The sequence below is a fragment of the Marmota marmota genome, unplaced genomic scaffold (genome assembly GCF_001458135.2).
Source record: "Marmota marmota marmota unplaced genomic scaffold, marMar, whole genome shotgun sequence".
NCBI classification, from domain to species: domain Eukaryota; kingdom Metazoa; phylum Chordata; class Mammalia; order Rodentia; family Sciuridae; genus Marmota; species Marmota marmota.
The window spans coordinates 6,144,143-6,161,306 of NW_026000076.1; the positions used below are offsets into that span (position 1 = coordinate 6,144,143).

The 17,164-nt window shown below is 34.4% G+C and overlaps 1 protein-coding gene across 14 annotated transcripts in view; it reads right to left on the reverse strand.

The window, feature by feature from the left end:
- The window catches only part of Ccdc18 (coiled-coil domain containing 18), a 103,632-nt gene that overhangs the window by 85,856 nt on the left and 612 nt on the right, over positions 1-17,164 (reverse strand). For 7 of the 14 annotated variants that reach the window (XM_048814430.1, XM_048814434.1, XM_048814435.1 and 4 more), the window contains exons 1-8: positions 16,809-17,023; positions 15,852-16,023; positions 14,279-14,527; positions 12,748-12,922; positions 10,301-10,456; positions 6,780-6,886; positions 4,657-4,785; positions 3,598-3,694 (exon numbers count right to left, since the gene is read on the reverse strand). In XM_048814430.1, the coding sequence (XP_048670387.1) occupies positions 3,598-3,694; positions 4,657-4,785; positions 6,780-6,886; positions 10,301-10,456; positions 12,748-12,922; positions 14,279-14,412 (798 nt within the window). In that variant the 5' untranslated portion in view covers positions 14,413-14,527; positions 15,852-16,023; positions 16,809-17,023. Of the gene's footprint in view, positions 1-3,597; positions 3,695-4,656; positions 4,786-6,779; positions 6,887-10,300; positions 10,457-12,747; positions 12,923-14,278; positions 14,528-15,851; positions 16,024-16,808; positions 17,025-17,164 lie in introns of those variants that run through there. The other 7 variants (XM_048814439.1, XM_048814433.1, XM_015500883.2 and 4 more) reach the window with 7 other exon arrangements.

Here is a 17,164-nt window from a genome sequence, read left to right on the forward strand (position 1 = left end):
GAGCAGTGAAGGACTGGAATATCTGCCCTACTTCCTTTGTTACCCTTGGTTATATTCACCCAAGTATAGGGGTTTTACTCAGCAGAGTTAAAAATTGATAATCTTAAGGAAAGCATAAAAAGATGGGGCTGGGTTGTCGCTCAGGGGTAGAGCATCTTGCCTCACATATGTGAGACCCTGGGTTCAATCCCCAGCACCACATAAAAATAAATGAGCAAATAAAATAAAGATTTTAAAAAAATAAAGTATAAAAAGAAGTTTTCCTCTCTCTCCCTGAGAATATTCGTTAAGATATTCCCCTACAGATGTTATTAAGAATCCATCTAAGATATTCCATTCCCACAAGGATCTTCTCCAAGGCTTTCATAAGAGTGATCTAATTAATTCATACTTAAGGTTTCAGTATCTAATGAGATCTTAATATTTTATACTGCTAAATAGTATTTACAGTTTTATTACAAAAGAATGACAAATGAAATCTCCCTCCATATTAGTACCTGATACGGTCAATAACTTCCCCTTTAAACTTTTTTATTCTTTAGCTGCCATGGCAGTATTTTAATAGACCTTTTTTCTTTACTTCCTTTTATTAATAACTCATTTTTTACTGTGCTTTTTTCCTTTTTCTCTTTGAAACTTTATTTTTCCCTTGCTAAAACTGTGTTAAGCACTCACCCCAAGTCTCCTCAGGCTATAAAAATCATTTTAAGCAACACCTTAACTTATGAGCCCAAAGGCATTTAATTCAATATTTTTAAATTTTCCTCCTTCCTTCCACCCAAAACTTTTTTTTCCTGTATTTTTATCACTTTTTTCCTCTAAGGAACAAAAATATCTTTATTTCATTAAAAATGGACTATATCATCTTTCATGTCCTTCAGACTCTTGTGCTGTTTTTCATTTCCCTGTGCTTCCAGAATTCTCAATTTCCCTCTACCACACACTCCAATGACCCTTGCCTATGAAACCTACTAAGGGGCTGGGGATGTGGCTCAAGCGGTAGCGCGCTCGCCTGGCATGCATGTGGCCCGGGTTCGATCCTCAGCACCACATACAAACAAAGATGTTGTGTCCGCCGAAAACTAAAAAATAAATATTAAAAAAAAAAAAAACCTACTAAGGTGTTCAGGGTATCCCTATTTCTAAAAACTCTTAACAGCTTCTTTCCATCTTTCTCCCCTCACCACCATTTATTGACTCTTTACCTTGTATAATGATATATCTTTAAAACTACCTCTACTGCCTCCCTTCCCATTTTCCCGCTTCTAAAATTGTGCCTTCTATATAGTCCTATCATTCTTCATCCTTCTTGACAAATTTGCAACATCTGGCACTGAAGATGATCATTAAAAACGCTCTATTGCATTGGATTTTCTTATTAGACTTTGATGATTTTTCTTTTTTTAATCACCTCTTCTCAATATATTTCAAAAGCTCTTCCACCTATTTTTTATCCTCTTATCATATACAAAATTCTTCTGTCAATGTCCAAGCCGTCTACCACTTAAATACTATCAATTCTTTCTTGTAATATTTACTATTTATTTTTTTAGTTATAGTTGGACACAATACCTTTATTTTATTTGCTTTTATGTGGTGCTGAGGATCGAACCCAGGGCCTTGCACGAGCTAGGCGAGTGCTCTACCGCTGAGCCACAACCCCAGCCCAAATACTGGCAATTCTTCTTTTTTTTTTTAATCTTTATTGTTTAGTTGGAGTTGGACACAATACCTTTATTTTATTTATTTATTTATATGTGGTGCTGAGGATCGAACTCAGCGCCTCACATGTGCTAGGCAACCACCCTACTGCTGGGCCACAATCCCAGCCCCTAAATACTGTCGATTCTTAAAATGCAGTTCTAGTCCAGATTTCAATGTCTAAGACAAGACTGGGAGACACAAATATCTACTTCTAGATATTCTATAGACATTCCAAAATAGAATTCATCTTTTCCCCAAAATTATGTATTTTTATTCATGATGCACTCAAACTAGCAACCTAACAATAGTATACTTTTCTCTCTTTCTGTCTGCTCCTAATATATTCAAGTGGTTACTAGACGCCACTGATTAACAGCTCTCATATCTCTCTATACATATCCATCATCTTCAGTAACTCTTGCCTGGTCTCTCAGAGTGTCCTTGACTTGCATCCTTCTCTCCAATACAATTCACAGTGATATCAGAATGAGCACCCTGAAACATGTGTTTGATCATTTCCTCGGCTTAAAACTATTTAATGATATGCCATCATCTTTGAAATACTCTAGCAGCTCACGTATCTCCTCCATGAAGCCTCTTCTGAACCCACCACTTTGTTAAATCTCCCTTTATGTCACCAACCATACCAAATAATTTATTATACTTTCTAAAATACTAAACTTATTTGTCTATATACCTGCAAATCTTACTAGACTGTGACCCCTAGGGAGGCATTATGTGTTACGTATAACTGAACCTCCCAGAGACTAGTATAGAACCTGGCATGTAAAAGGAACTCGATAATTATTTAATAAGTGAACATTCTATGGTTATCTGTACTCTGAATCTTTTACTCTACCTTTCTTAGAGATTTTTTTCTCTGCTCTCTTTAACAGAATCATTGAGTTCTCTTTAATTATTATCCCAAGATGGAAGTATCCCATATTGGTATCTCTTTACTAGACCTGTTCTGAGCTCAATATCTGAATATCCAACTCATGACCTTTCTCCATACAGGATTTATTAGTCTTTTTTTTTTTTTTTTTGTAACAGGGGCACTTGAACTTGAACTCAGGAGCACTTGAACAATGAGCCACATCCCCAGCCTTATTTTGTATTTTATTTAGAGACAGGATCTCACTGAGTTGCTAAGAGCTTCACTTTTGCTGAGGCTGGCTTTGAACTCACAATCCTCCTTCCTCAGCTTCCTGAAGCACTGTGATTACAGGTAGTGCGCCACCATGCCTGGCTATCATGAAGTCTTATTTAATAAGATATTAAATAAATGTAAAGAAGTCATTATATTCCTATATGGGATCAGTTTAAGCAACCATGCATCAGGGGAAGTGGGCTCCTCTTGGGCTGGTAGGTCAAGGAGACCAGTTGAAGGCTACATAATCTACTTGGCCTTCATTTTCAGGAGGTGAGGAGAATGAATCTCCTGCTTCTACCTCTCTAGCTCCAACCTCAACTCATACCATACTTCTCTATATTGTGTCCCTACTCTAATCTTCTTGGATTAAAAAAAAAAAAACTTTATTCTGACAATAAATGTATTTAATAGTATCCTTAATTAATATTTTTTAAAAATCTTTCTTTTATTGGACACAGTCATATATGCCTGAAAACAGTTACTTGGGAGGCTGAGGTAGGAAGATCACAGGTTCAAGATAGCCCAGCAACACCCCCATTTAAAAAAACAAAAGAAAGAAATTATATGAAAAATATATAAATAAATTTTGAAAATTCTTTATTTAAATGATTTTACTATGAATAAAATCATAAAAAGTATTCTTCTTTAACCATAAATAAACATACTCTGCTTGTAACTATCTTCATTTTCAGAATATGAGCATAGTACAAAACACTGAATTTGTACAACTGCCTTTTTACCTTTTCCAATTTTTCAGCCACTTTTTCCTTGTATTGTTGGAAAGCTTTACTCAGCTCCTCGGCATTATATAGTGCTTCATTTCTTTGTCGTTCAGCTCTAAAATTTAAAAAGAGATAATGAATACAAGTGAAGAATGCTCTATATTTGAATAGTTAGGTTCCAAAGTAATTTTTTTTAATATCTTTTCCCTTAGTTGTTGATAGATCTTTATTTATTTATACATGGTGCTGAGAATCGAACCCAGTGCTTCACACATGTAAGGCAAGTGCGCTACCGCTGAGCCACCATCCCAGCCCCAAAGTAATTTTTATTTAATTACAAGTAATAATTAGAAGTTTCTTTAATAGTAAAACAGATTATTAGGCTTAACCTGTAAAATGAAGAATGAAGACTATATTATGATCATTTTCATACCCTATCAACATAAAAAATAAAGTATAACACAAAACAAACTCTAAAATATACATAAATTCCTGTATATTGGCAATATTTCCTCTTAAGCTGGAAAAGACAGATTAGAGAAGTAGTCTGTTAGATGGTAAATTTTCAATGGTTAGGTATTACAGAACTATTACACTGTTAAAATATTAAAAGTACCAAATAAATTCTGTGACTTGTTCAAATAAATTTCTAAAAGGTATTTTAATAAACAGTAACCTCCACTGTTATAAGATATAAAACTCTAAACAAAAACAACAAAAATAAAATCCAACTATCACCAAGCACTGCTTAAGCCTCACCTTGCTATTTCATCTCTAAGTTAACCATCACCTTTCCTCATATTTCTCAAATTTAACTGAGAATACTGAGATGGAACTTGATCAATATAACCCCCATACCTAAAACATTTTTTTATATTTAAACCTACTCACATCACATTCTTTTGCACGACCTTCCTCTCATCCAAGATGAATTATTCAATCTATAGTCTGGATCTTTACTCTTCCCACAAAGGAACTTCCCACTACTCTCTGATTTTCAGTCCTTTCTCTATTGGCTTTTTTTCCCCCATATATAAACAAATTCATGTGAAAGTATCTCGCTTTCTGAACACTTACCTTTTTCCTTGTTTACTTTGTTCAAGTAAGTCTACCTTCAACTTTATACATTCCTCTTTGGACTCTTGCAAACTGTGTTCCTTTTCAATCACCATTTTCTGGCTCTGCTCTAATTTATCTTCTGCCTCTCTACAAAATAAATTTAATTTAATTTTGTGTGTGTGTGTGTGTGTGTGTGTGTGTGGTGCGGGGATCAAACCCAGGGTCTCATGCATGTTTGACAGGCACTCTACTGCTAAGCTGTATCCCCAGTACCATTAAAAAGACTTAAAGTAATTAAAACAGATATGTAAGAATAATGCAACATTAGGAGTTCTATTATTTAAGTCAGAGAGTTAAGAGAAACAAATATGTGAGATAAAGAAAAAGGCATATTCATAACTTGTTAACTAAGAGTTTTATAAGGAACAAAAGAAGGCTTCCATCAAATGAGAAATATATCTGAAGTAAAAGTTCACATTTCGTGGTCATATACTAGAAACCATTAGTACATAGCTCAGAAATAAGGATGACCAAGGGGTGGGGGTGGGGAGGGAGGGGGGCAGTGCTAGAAAGTGATATCGGCCAAATGTTATTGTTATATTGTGTATGTATGAATATGTAACAAATCTCATCATTATATACAACTATAATACACCAATAAAAAAATGTGGGAGAAAAAGAAAGGATGGTTATTATCACCTCCACATCCAACGATGTTTCTGACAGTGCTACCCAATACAAAATATAAAAGTGAAAAAGTAAGAAGTACAAATAGTGAGGGGAAAAAACAAAATTTCCTTGATTTCCTGATAATATCATTAACTACCTAGAAAACTAAGGAGAATTAGAATGAAAAACTGTTATAACAACAGTATGTGAAATAGTCCAATTACAAAATAATTACATTATGCAAAAATCAAGCCAGGTGTGGTTGCCTTTAATCCCAGCTACTCAGGAGACTGAGGTAGGAGGACCACTTGGGCCTAGGAGTTTGGGACCACCCTTGACAATATACCAAGAGCCTATATCTTTCTTTTTTTCTTTAATATTTATTTTTTAGTTGTAGTTGGACACAATATCTTTATTTTACTTTTATGTGGTGCTGAGGATTGAACCCAGGGCCTCACACATGCTAGCAGAGCGCTCTACCACTAAGCCACGACCCCAGCCCCAAGAGCCTATTTCTTTAAAAAAAAAAAAAAAAAAAAAATTCAGTAACCTTCCCAAATACTAACAATGAATGAAATGGGAACAAATTCACAATAAACAACATTATAGGAGCTGGGGTTGTGGCTCAGCGATAGGATGCTCACCTAGCGCGTGTGAGGCCCTGGGTTTGATCCTCAGCACCACATAAAAATAATAAATAAAGGTATTGTGTCCAACTACAACTAAAATATAAATATTTTAAAAAATTATAAAATAGCAAAGAATTGTTTTAAATGTGTTGAAGTTAAATTTTATATATATAAAAACATAAATTATATATATATATATCTCTACATAATATATAAAATTTTATATATCAAAGAAAATTACAAAACTGATGAACTTGAAAAACAACTTTAGTATAAATCAGAATCATCTACAGCACTTATTAAAACACAGATTTGGTGGCCCTACCTCCCATGATTTGTGGTTCAGTAAACCTGAGATAGGACCTGAGAATTTATTTCTAACATGTTCCCACATGATGCTAATACTGCTAATCCCAGAACTACACTCTGAGAATCAAACAGCATAATATGCTAGTGAGTATGCATGTATTTTCCATTTATCCAAGGTAGAAAAACAAATGATAAAGTAACTGATCTCTTATATTTTATTTCTTGCACTTTATTGAAGCACTGAGTATGCATTACTATACAATGAGAAATTAACTAATTCATATTTAATAAAACCATGTAAATAAACTCCTCAATTTACATTTACTATTTTTTAGTCCCTATATACTACATGTAATCTGCAGTGAAGAGGAGTTATGATTGACTGCAATTCGGTTCACTAAGTTCTAAGATACCTGCACACTACCTGGGACATTTATTATAAATTTATTGGAGGTGGGGGGAGGGACAAGATTTAATAGGATATAACAAAGAAGTTGGAAATGAAAAATCTTAGTTATAAAAAGGTATACTTACCTCAAAACTTTATCTTGAGCTTTAACTTCTGCTTCTAAATTTATAATCTGTTCCTCTAATATTGGGATGTTGGCTGCCTGTTGCTGAGCAGACTCAAGCACTGAAATCTAAGACATAAAACAACTTTTAGAGCACTTTCTCTTATAAAATAATCTATTTGGTCCTTAGTCTTTTCCCTGTCAGATGAGGGGGTTCAACAGAACTCCTCAGTCACTGGTCAAATGTAATGCTATCTTTTCCTTTAATCAACATTTAGATGGGCATGTCATTATTACAAAACAGTCTCAGCATGTGAGGTCTTGCCATTACTCTTAATATCCTCAATATCCCAATATAACTGATTGTATCTGTAGGCAAGTGGGGAGAAGACTATCTACTGACATCATCTAGAAACAATTTCATATAAATTAGAATATTAAATATAAAACATCAAACCATAAAAAATTGAGTTTCTATGATTTGAAAATTAATTTTAGGGCTGGGATTGTGGCTCAGCAGTAGAGCACTCGCCTAGCATGTGCGAGGCTCCGGGTTCAATCCTCAGCACCACATAAAAATAAATAAAGATATCGTGTCTAACTACAACTAAAAAATAAATATTTTTTTAAAAATTAATTTTAAGTAGGCTCAGTAATCACTGTAATCTCAGTGATTCAAGGGGCTGAGGCCAGCCTGGGCAATTTAGTAAGACCACGTCTCAAAATAAAAAATAAAAGGCCTTGGTATGTAGCTCCGTGATAAAGTGTCCCTGGGTTCAATCCCCAGTACCAAAAGAAAAAAATAAAAATATAAAACAGATATGGATGTAAATCAGTAATAGAGAGGTTCTGAGTTCAATCCCTAATACCAGAAAAACACACACACACACAGAGCAAACAAACCAAAAAACATGTGAACTGCCCTGGAAAAGACAACTTCCCTAAACTATTTTTTAGTCCCTATATACTACATGTAATCTAAAACACAATTTAAAAAATGTTGAGATTACCTATCTTACCACTTAAAACTGTTATGTTTAAGTCCTTTTAAAGAAAAGGTTAAAGTCTTATTAGTTCAGTGGTTAATAAACTCTTTTTTTATTTAGCTGGACAAGGTAATACACACCTAGGACTCTAGGGGATGAGTGAGGCAGGAGGGTTTACAAGTTCGAGGTCAGCCTTAGCAACTTAGCAAGACTCTGTCTCAAGATAAAAAATAAAAAGAGCTGGGGATATAGTTCAGTGACAAGAGTATCCCTTGGTTAAATGCCCAGTTTGTAAAACAAACAAAACCATCTATATCTCTTTTGAGTTTAAGTAAGCATTTACAAGTTTAAAGAGATTATAGTTGAAGAAAATTAAAAACATTTTTAATAAACAGAAATGGTGAACAGACAAATCACAGAAATCTAAACGGGCAAACAAATATATTGAAAAGATAAGCCTCATAAGAAATCAGGAAAAATGGTCTTTTTACCTCAAGGGGACAAAAAAAAATGTAGAATGCAGGAAATGACTAAAAAACACTTGTTCCCTATAATTTGGTCATTCTGCCTCTGGGAATCTATCCCAGAAACAATCCCAAAGACCAATGAAGTTTTATGCTCATTACTACACTATTTTCTCTCTAAGCTGGGAAAAGAACAACATTTTGTCATTTAAAAAAAAATTGTTTTTAGACATTGATGGGCCTTTATTTTGTTCATTTATTTATATGTGGTGCTGAAAATCGAGCCCAGTGCTCCCCACACATGCTAGGCAAGCGCTCTACCACTGAGCTACAGCCCCAGCTCCTTGTCGTTTGTCTTTATATTTAAGTAGAAAAGAAAAATACTTTCCCCTAACTCCACTACTTAAAACTATATAGACTACAAAAAAGGATAGATTAGACAGATAGACCATAAAAGTAAATAATGAAAGCCCCATTCTGACCTTTCAGTTCCTCTTGAAGTTACCAATAGACTTTCTATCCTTACGTATTTCACATGTATAACTATATACATACAAACATATATTTATGCACTTTTTATAAAAAGCAAAACTGGGAACTTTGTACATATGTTTTGCTCTGTAGTGTTTTTCTATCATTAAATATATGAAGTAATAGATTTTTTTTTTGAAGAGTTGGGTATGAAACCCAACAATCTCATATATTCAAGGCCAGTGTTCTAACATCAAGCTACTTCCACAGCCTGGATATGTTTTTGAGTGCTGATATTACCCTAAGTGTCTTTATATATGTTATATCATTTGAACCTCCTAATGTTCTGTGTAATTCAAATAACTTTGCCTCTTAGTACTGATATATTTATCTCATTATTTTTAAAAAGATTTTTGTTACAACCCATTTTATAGGCATAACATAATTTACCATATTTCTAATTTTAGACATCTTGAGTTCTTCGATTTTTTATTAATTATTAATTTTTGGAAGCAGGGATTGAAACCAGAGGCACTTAGCCACTGAGCCACATCCCCTTTTTATTTTGATACAGAGTCTTGCTAAGTTGTTTAGGGTCTCACTAAATTGCTGAGGCTAGCTTTGAACTTATGATCCTACTGCCTCAGTCTCCCAAGAAACTGGGATTACAAGCATGCACCACTGAGCTCAATCAACTTCTATTTTTTTATAACATCAACCATACAATAAAAATAGGAACCACTTAAATAGGAAAATCATCAACTAAGTTATGGAATAATCACACAATAAAACATAATGCTACCATAAAAATGATCAGTGAAAAAGCTAAGTAAATCCATCAGAAGATGTTCAGATTAGGCTAGGGGAATAGCTCAGTGGTAAAGAGCTTGACTTCTTACTAACATACGTGAGGCCCTGGGTTCATTCCCAGTACCATCAAAAAAAAAAAAAGAAGAAGAAAACAAAAACTCTGACTATACATGAAATAAAAACCATAGGAAAACCCAAAACTATTCAATAAGGGTCTGGATGCAACTATGTAATCAACCAGTAGGGTAATTTCTAGATGGTAGAAACTTTTGAGTGATCTTTCTTCTTCCTTTCTTCTACTCCTTAAAGTTTCAACAATGACAGTGTATTCTCTTTAAAAAGTAAGATAAATAAACTATATTTGTCTTGTATATAAGAAATACAACACTCTGGTAATTCTAAGAGTTGATTTCTCTATATGTAAAAACTATAACTTTCCCTAAATCATTTTAAGATATAATTTTCTTTTTTATTTGCAGAGGGATTATTAGGGTTGAACGCAAGAGTCCTCTACAAATGAGCTACATCCCCAGCACTCTTTATTTTGCTCAATAAGTTGCTTATGGCTTCACTAAGTTACTGAGGATGGTCTCAAATTTGTGAACCTCCTGACTCAGCTTTGCAAGATGCTGGGATTACAGGCATGCACCATTGCACCCAGCTAAAATCAATTTCTTAACATATCAGTAGTATCATAATAAAAATTGCTGCATATTAAGGCAATAAAAAGAATATTTTTCAAATATTTTTCAAATAGATGAAAATGATTTCATCTATTTCCTGTTGGCATATTGATCATTTCAAATACATACTTTTGCTTTTGACTGTGTTAATTCAAAGTGGATTGATTCTATTTTAGTCATTAAAGAATGATTCTGTGTGACCAAACAAGCATTTTGTTGCCTAAGTTTATTAAGTTTCTCTCGAAGACTTTTAATTTCTTGATCCACAGGAGATGAAAAAGACATCTGAAAAATAAAAAAGAGCAATCTATTTTTAATTAGTTAAGGACTACATAAAATGAAAAATGATACATAATTAACAAAATTAAAAGCTAAAAAAGAGATAAAATATCTATTGAATACTGATGAAAATACTTGAGACATCATTACTCTCTCTTCTACTGCTTGTAGAAGCATGCATTAAATATGACTTGGAAAACAGTGGATGTTTTGTTAAATTGACTGGTATTATCCAATAAAATTGAAGATGCTAAAATCAACAATCTCTCTCCTGAGTATAAATCTGATAGAAACATTTGCACTTTTGCACCTGAGGATATACAAATACAAATATTCAGAACTACATTGTCCATAAGAGTAAATGAAAAGAACCCAAATGTCGACCAACAAAGAGAAATAACAGATTAAAATATTTTTTGTTCTGTGTATTTTAAAAAATTATAGTTGTAGATGGATAGCATGCCTTTATTTTATTCACTTATTTATTTGCGGTGCTGAGACTCGAACCCAATGATTCACACATGTGAGGCAAGTACTCTACCACTGAGCTACAACCACAGCCCCTATTGTTGGGTNTTTATATTTAAGCAATTCAAAATTAAAACTACAATAGAAAAAGCATACACAGAAGGGGCTGGGGTTATAGCTCAGTGGTAAAGTGCTTGCCTTTCACGGGTGAGGCACTGGGTTTGAACCTCAGCACCACATAAAAATAAATAAAGATATTATGTCCATCTTTTAAAAAATCATAAAAAAAAAAAAAATACACAGAAGACTCCAGCTAATCATTAGTAGATAGGTAACCATTTTCATAATTTTCTTATTTAGTACTCTAGTGATTCCACATGCATACACAAGTAATACAAATTACCCACCTACCTTGACTCTTTATGCAAAAATGAGGATATTTTATACTCTATTCTGCACCTTGCATTTTTTACTTGAACAATATATACTGGCAATCTCTCCATAATCAATACTTAGAGAAACTCAAAAAATTTTCCCTTAAATAATAGTTTCCATTGCATGAATGAACCATAGTTTATTCAATCACCTATCACTGGGCACTGAAGTTATTTCTAATGACTCATTTTGACTCATTTTGTACTCACATAGATGTACCCATAGGATAGTTTTGCAGGCAAATATTGCCAAATGCCTCTCCATAAGGATTATATCATTTTGCATTCACACCAGCAATGTATATCCTCCACATATCACCACAAAAGACAGTGTCAAACATCTGGATGTTAACAATATGATTAGTAACAACTAGTACTTAAATTCAGTTTCATTTTGAATTTCTTTTACTGTAAGTGAAATGTAACACCCATCCATTTGCCTGAAGATAATTTGTATTTCCTTTTCCATTCATGTCTTTTGACCACTGGGTTACTATCTTTTTCTTTTCACTTTCAAGGAGCTTTATGTATACTATAGATTAACCCTTTCTCTTTGATAGGTATTACTAAAAGCTTTTTCTTTCCAACTTGTGATCTATCTTTTGATTTTACTTATGGTAAAACATAATGATTATACACATATAATATATACAGTAAGAATTATCAGTAATTCGAATCAGGATAGGGATCAAAGGTCCTAAAATTACATACTCTTTGTAGACATGGAATTGAATTTATTTTCTGAAATGTAGGCTCAAATAATTTCATTATGCAGCATCCTTACAGAAAAATCTCTCAAAAGAATGGTTTTTTGAAACAGAAAGAGCAAATTTTTATCAAAACATATGATATGTATATGCAACCTTGTCTATGAACATGAATTTTGGGAATGGGGACACGATAAACAGGAAGAAGAGAGGGCAGGTCAGTGAAAGGGTTGAGTAAGAAAAAGAGACACAGTAAAAGAGAGGAACAGATTTCCAGATCAGGAAAAGATTTCTAACATCATTGACAAACTCAGGCATAATGAAAGGAGAATAGTGCCATAGCACCACATAGCACCTGATTCAAGCTAAATTGTGAATATATGTTAGTTAATTAATAATTGATTATCTGTTATCTATTGGGCATAATACTAAAATCAAGGGAATTATAATTTACTTGAGAAAAGAAGACATTAAACTATAAAAAGGCAACAAATATAGAAGTTTAAAAATAAAGTAATACACCAAGATAACTATGTTCTTGTTAGAACATTAAAAAAATGCATTTTTAATTCTTGAACCCTATAGTAAAAAGAGTACAGAAAATTGAACAGGCATTTAAAGAAAACACATTTTAAGTATATAAGTCTAAAACTAAAACTACTTAAGTAGACAATCTAAAAACAATAACCTTATCTCTTGCACTTTTTTGAAATTCAGTACTACTACCAGACATTTTACAAAGTTTTTTATAAGATGAGTAGTTCGAAAGTCCTGGGTGGCTAGGCTGAACAAGATCTTCCAAAATGAGCCTTTCGGTCCTTGAGGGATTAGAGGTATAATCAGAATTTTCACTTGGACTAACACTAGAGACAAAAAGAGAAGTATATTTTAGTTCTTAGATAGTTTAAGTATTCACTACAAATTCCTATAGAATAAATAAGGAAAGAAAAAGAAATAATCAGAAATGATGCTTAAAATTGTATCTATAGTTATAAATGTAAGGCAACATTCCAACTAAATTTTAAATAAACCATAATTAGGCCAAGCGGCACACCCTATAATCTCAGCCACTTGGGAGGCTGAGGCAGAAGGATTATGAATTTGAGGCCAGTCTCATCAACTTAACAAGCCCTCAGAAACTTGGTAAGACCCTGTCTAAACTAAAAAATTTTATTCCCAAATAAACAAATAAATAAACCATAATTAACATTAAACTAGCAATCTATGTACTTCCTGAGTATCTATGCTAAGATTACTTAGGATTCAAAAAAATGTCACAGCAATGAAAGATTAATATAAAGCTCCAAATATACACTGTATACTTTCTTTTTTTTGGCAGTCCTAGGGATTGACAAAGGCACTCCACTACCGAGCTACCTTCCTGGCATTTTTCTTTTTTTTTTTTGAGATAGTGTCTCACTAAATCACCCAAGCTAATCTCAAACTTGCAATCCTCCTGCCTTGGTCATGCACTACTGTGCCTCACCACTCACTATGCCTCACTATTTCATGCTTTTATTCCTAACCCATTATTGTTTTTTTAATATGTAAATTATTCTCTAATATTCCTTTTTTTTCTAAACTGTGAGTTATATTAAAACGCAGAGTAGGGGCTGGGGCTGGGGATGTGGCTCAAGTGGTAGCACGCTCGCCTAGCATGCATACTTGAGGCCCTGGGTTTGATTCTCAGCACCACATAGAAACAAAATAAAGATATTGTATTCACCTAAAATCTAAAAAATAAATACCTAAAAAAAATGCATAGGGGCTGGGGCTGTAGCTCAGTGGTAGAGCACTTGCCTAGTACACATGAGGCACTGGGTTTGATCCTTGGCACTACATAAAAATAAATAAATAAAAATAAAGATACTGTGTCCATCTACAACTAAAAAAATATTTTTAAAAAAATAATAATAAGGGGTTGGGATTGTGGCTCAGTGGTAGAGCGCTCGCCTAGCATGTGTGGGGCCCTGGGTTCAATTCTCAGCACCACATAAAAATAAATGAATGGAAGAAAGGTATTGTGTCCAACTACAACTAAAAAAATAAATATTTAAAAAAATAATAATAATTACATCAATAAAATAAAGATATACAAAAAACAGTTTTATCATTTTAAGAAATCTTTTAAAAACCCACAATACGTAATAATGGAACCTAAACATTTTACATTCATAAATTAAAGTCACACTCTGAATTCTATATGTGATTTTACTTACCTGGATAATTCTTCCCCTAAATTCTGCAAACTCCATTCTGTTATCTTCAGTTCATGTCTTAAGGAAGCAACATTTGCAAGCAAACTTTCTTCTTCATTGTCTTTATTACAGTAGTCTGATGAACTAGATGCCATTTCTTAAAAAAAAAAATTCTTGTACCTTGCCTGAAAGATTCCGTGGTGTCAGTCAAAAGGTTCTCACAGTAATGGAATTTAATTCATTATTTTTCTATTTCGAATGTTGTGAAATCTTTCATGGTGATTTAAAACAAAACAAAAACAATAATAAATTTCTCTGTAAAGTCATGAAAGATAATTCAATATAATCTGAGTGGACTGATTTTTTTATTTTAAGCAGGGTCTAGTCATTACAGTCCCTCTTTTCTAAGCACATTAAGTCTTCTTCTTTTTTTTAAATATGTATTTTTATTTGTTGATGGACCTTTATTTTACTTATTTGTTTACATGTGGTGCTGAGAATCGAACCCAGTACCTCACACACATGCTAAGCAAGCGCTCCACCACTGAGCTACAATCCCAGCCCTTAAGTCTTCTTAATAAGTGCGTAAAATAAGTATTTTTGTTCCACATTAAGGATGAAGAAGGTATAATTCAGAGACAAATTAATTTGCTCAAGGTCATATAAAGAGTGAAACCAAGATTTTAATCCAGGTCAGCAAGATACAAAGACCTTTTAATTACGTTCAACTATTCTTTTCTACTTCTTTTTTTTTTTTTTTACTTGTAGATGGACGCATTATCTTTATTTTTATTTATTTATTTTTATGTGGTGCTGAGGATCGAACCCAGGGCCTCAAGTACGTGAGGCAAACGCTCTACCACTGAGCTACAACCACAGCCCCTTTACTTCTTTATTATGTCAATTTCAATATGACGTATTTGAATTTTCATAATCACTGATAAAATGTAATCAGTACAGTCTTTCATATTTTCCTAGAAGGCAATTAATTACCAGATAAAAGTTATCTCCTCCTCCCATTCACAATGGTTATAAAATTTAAACACATACACACAGTCGCATTGACAAGTCATAAACCACAGATATCAAAATTACATCTGGAAATTCAATTCATACAACTATTAAAGAAAAAGAAACTTATTTCTTCAACTGTTGAGTATTTCTAGGGTTGTGAAACGCTACTAAATTCCGTCACACATAAAAAAATCATCATAAGACATTTTTATTATTGGAATTATTAAAATAAAAAACTAAAGCTTTAGAATCCCTACTACTCCTATACATTTTACTGTATAATCTTACAATTCATTCCTGTTTCAGATTCCACTTACCTTCTTCATTGTAGCACCTCTTTTATCACACTTTTAAAAATTCTGACCACATCCTGAGGTCCAAAAGGCTAGAAGTCCTATGTATTATATTCAAGACTGTACATTACAGTCTTGAATGTACATATAAATGTACATATAAATGATGAATACTAAACTGCCTTTCCTTACCCTCATCCTTCTAAAGTAATATGCTACATTTAATTCCACACTCAAAATCTCTCAGAGATAGGGTGAAAGGTTAAGGGGGGAAAAAAAACTCTCACCTTATTGGAAAAAGTTGGGGCAGAAAATTAAATATTCTCTGTAATCTTAGCAGACAAACTGTTTTTATCCTCCTTCCTCTTTGTTTCCACAAATGTTTCTGTTCAAACTTCCCCAACAAAATTCAATGATCAGGTTTCCATCCTGCTTTATCTAGTCAGCATCTCTAGTCCCCTGTAAAATGGTGGAGACAAAGGTAAAGAAAATTTGGACAAGTTCAAAAAAATGCTGTTTGATGCTGTATTTTTTATTTAAGTCAAGTTTTATGATCAACATCTGTGTATTTCCATATAAGAATTTTCTAAGTTTTTTGGCAATGATTACATTTGATGTTCAAACATTTTCATTTTTCTAGAGGATCATTTACTGTCAAATAAAGATTGTTCCTCACTTCAACTTAACAGTAGTTACAAAAAAAACTTATCTTCATTGCCTGCACGTACGTGGGAGGGTACATCATCCTACCTAGAAGCCCAGACGACGTCATCTTTTAACCCTAATTAACTGTTTTATAGGTACACACGCATGCCCACCACAGGAAAGGGTATATTTTATACCCCGACAAGAGGAAAGGGAAGGGGGCGGGTAGTCGTCAATTCCAGGAAGGACCAAACTTCTGGGTCCCCGACACTGGCGGGAGCCTCGTCTCGAGCGCCTACTTTATACCCTGTGATTTTGGTAAGATGGGGCTGCAGTCGGAAAAGATTTCCCATTTTGGAAAGAGGTCATCGTTTTGTTATAGTATTATCCTGTCAGGAAAACGCTCAACTTAACATCATTGATCCTAAGTCCACTTGGAAGAAGAGGAGCAAAACTTGACAGCCTCGGATCTCTCGTCAAATCAAACACAACCCTGCACAGCGGCATGCTCAGCAAGAGCGAGGACCCGGGCCTAGCGCGTCCAAGGTGCCCGGAGGGAAACAAAACTGGTTTCCACCCGCCAAGGGGCATTCGCTCACCACCCAAGTCGCAGCTGGGGACAGGCCCACCGCAGGGCCGCGCGACACGTCTGCGCTCGGAGGCCTCGGACCCTCTCCCGGGCCACGGCGTGGAAGCCTCAAACACACCAAAAGGAGAACGAGCGAACCCAAGCGAGTTCGAAGAGCCGCGGGAACCGTTGGGACGCGCCTCCTCGGCCGCAGCCCCGCCCCCCGCGCTGACTCCGCGAGCGTAAGGTCGCGGTCGCAGGGCCTGCCGGGGATCGTGGTCAGCTAGAGCCGTAGAGTCCGCTCCCCGTGCTTTCCCGGGACTACATTTCCCACAATTATAGCCAAGACGCCCATTGGTGTGGGGAAGCCAGGAGAACCTGCGGCGG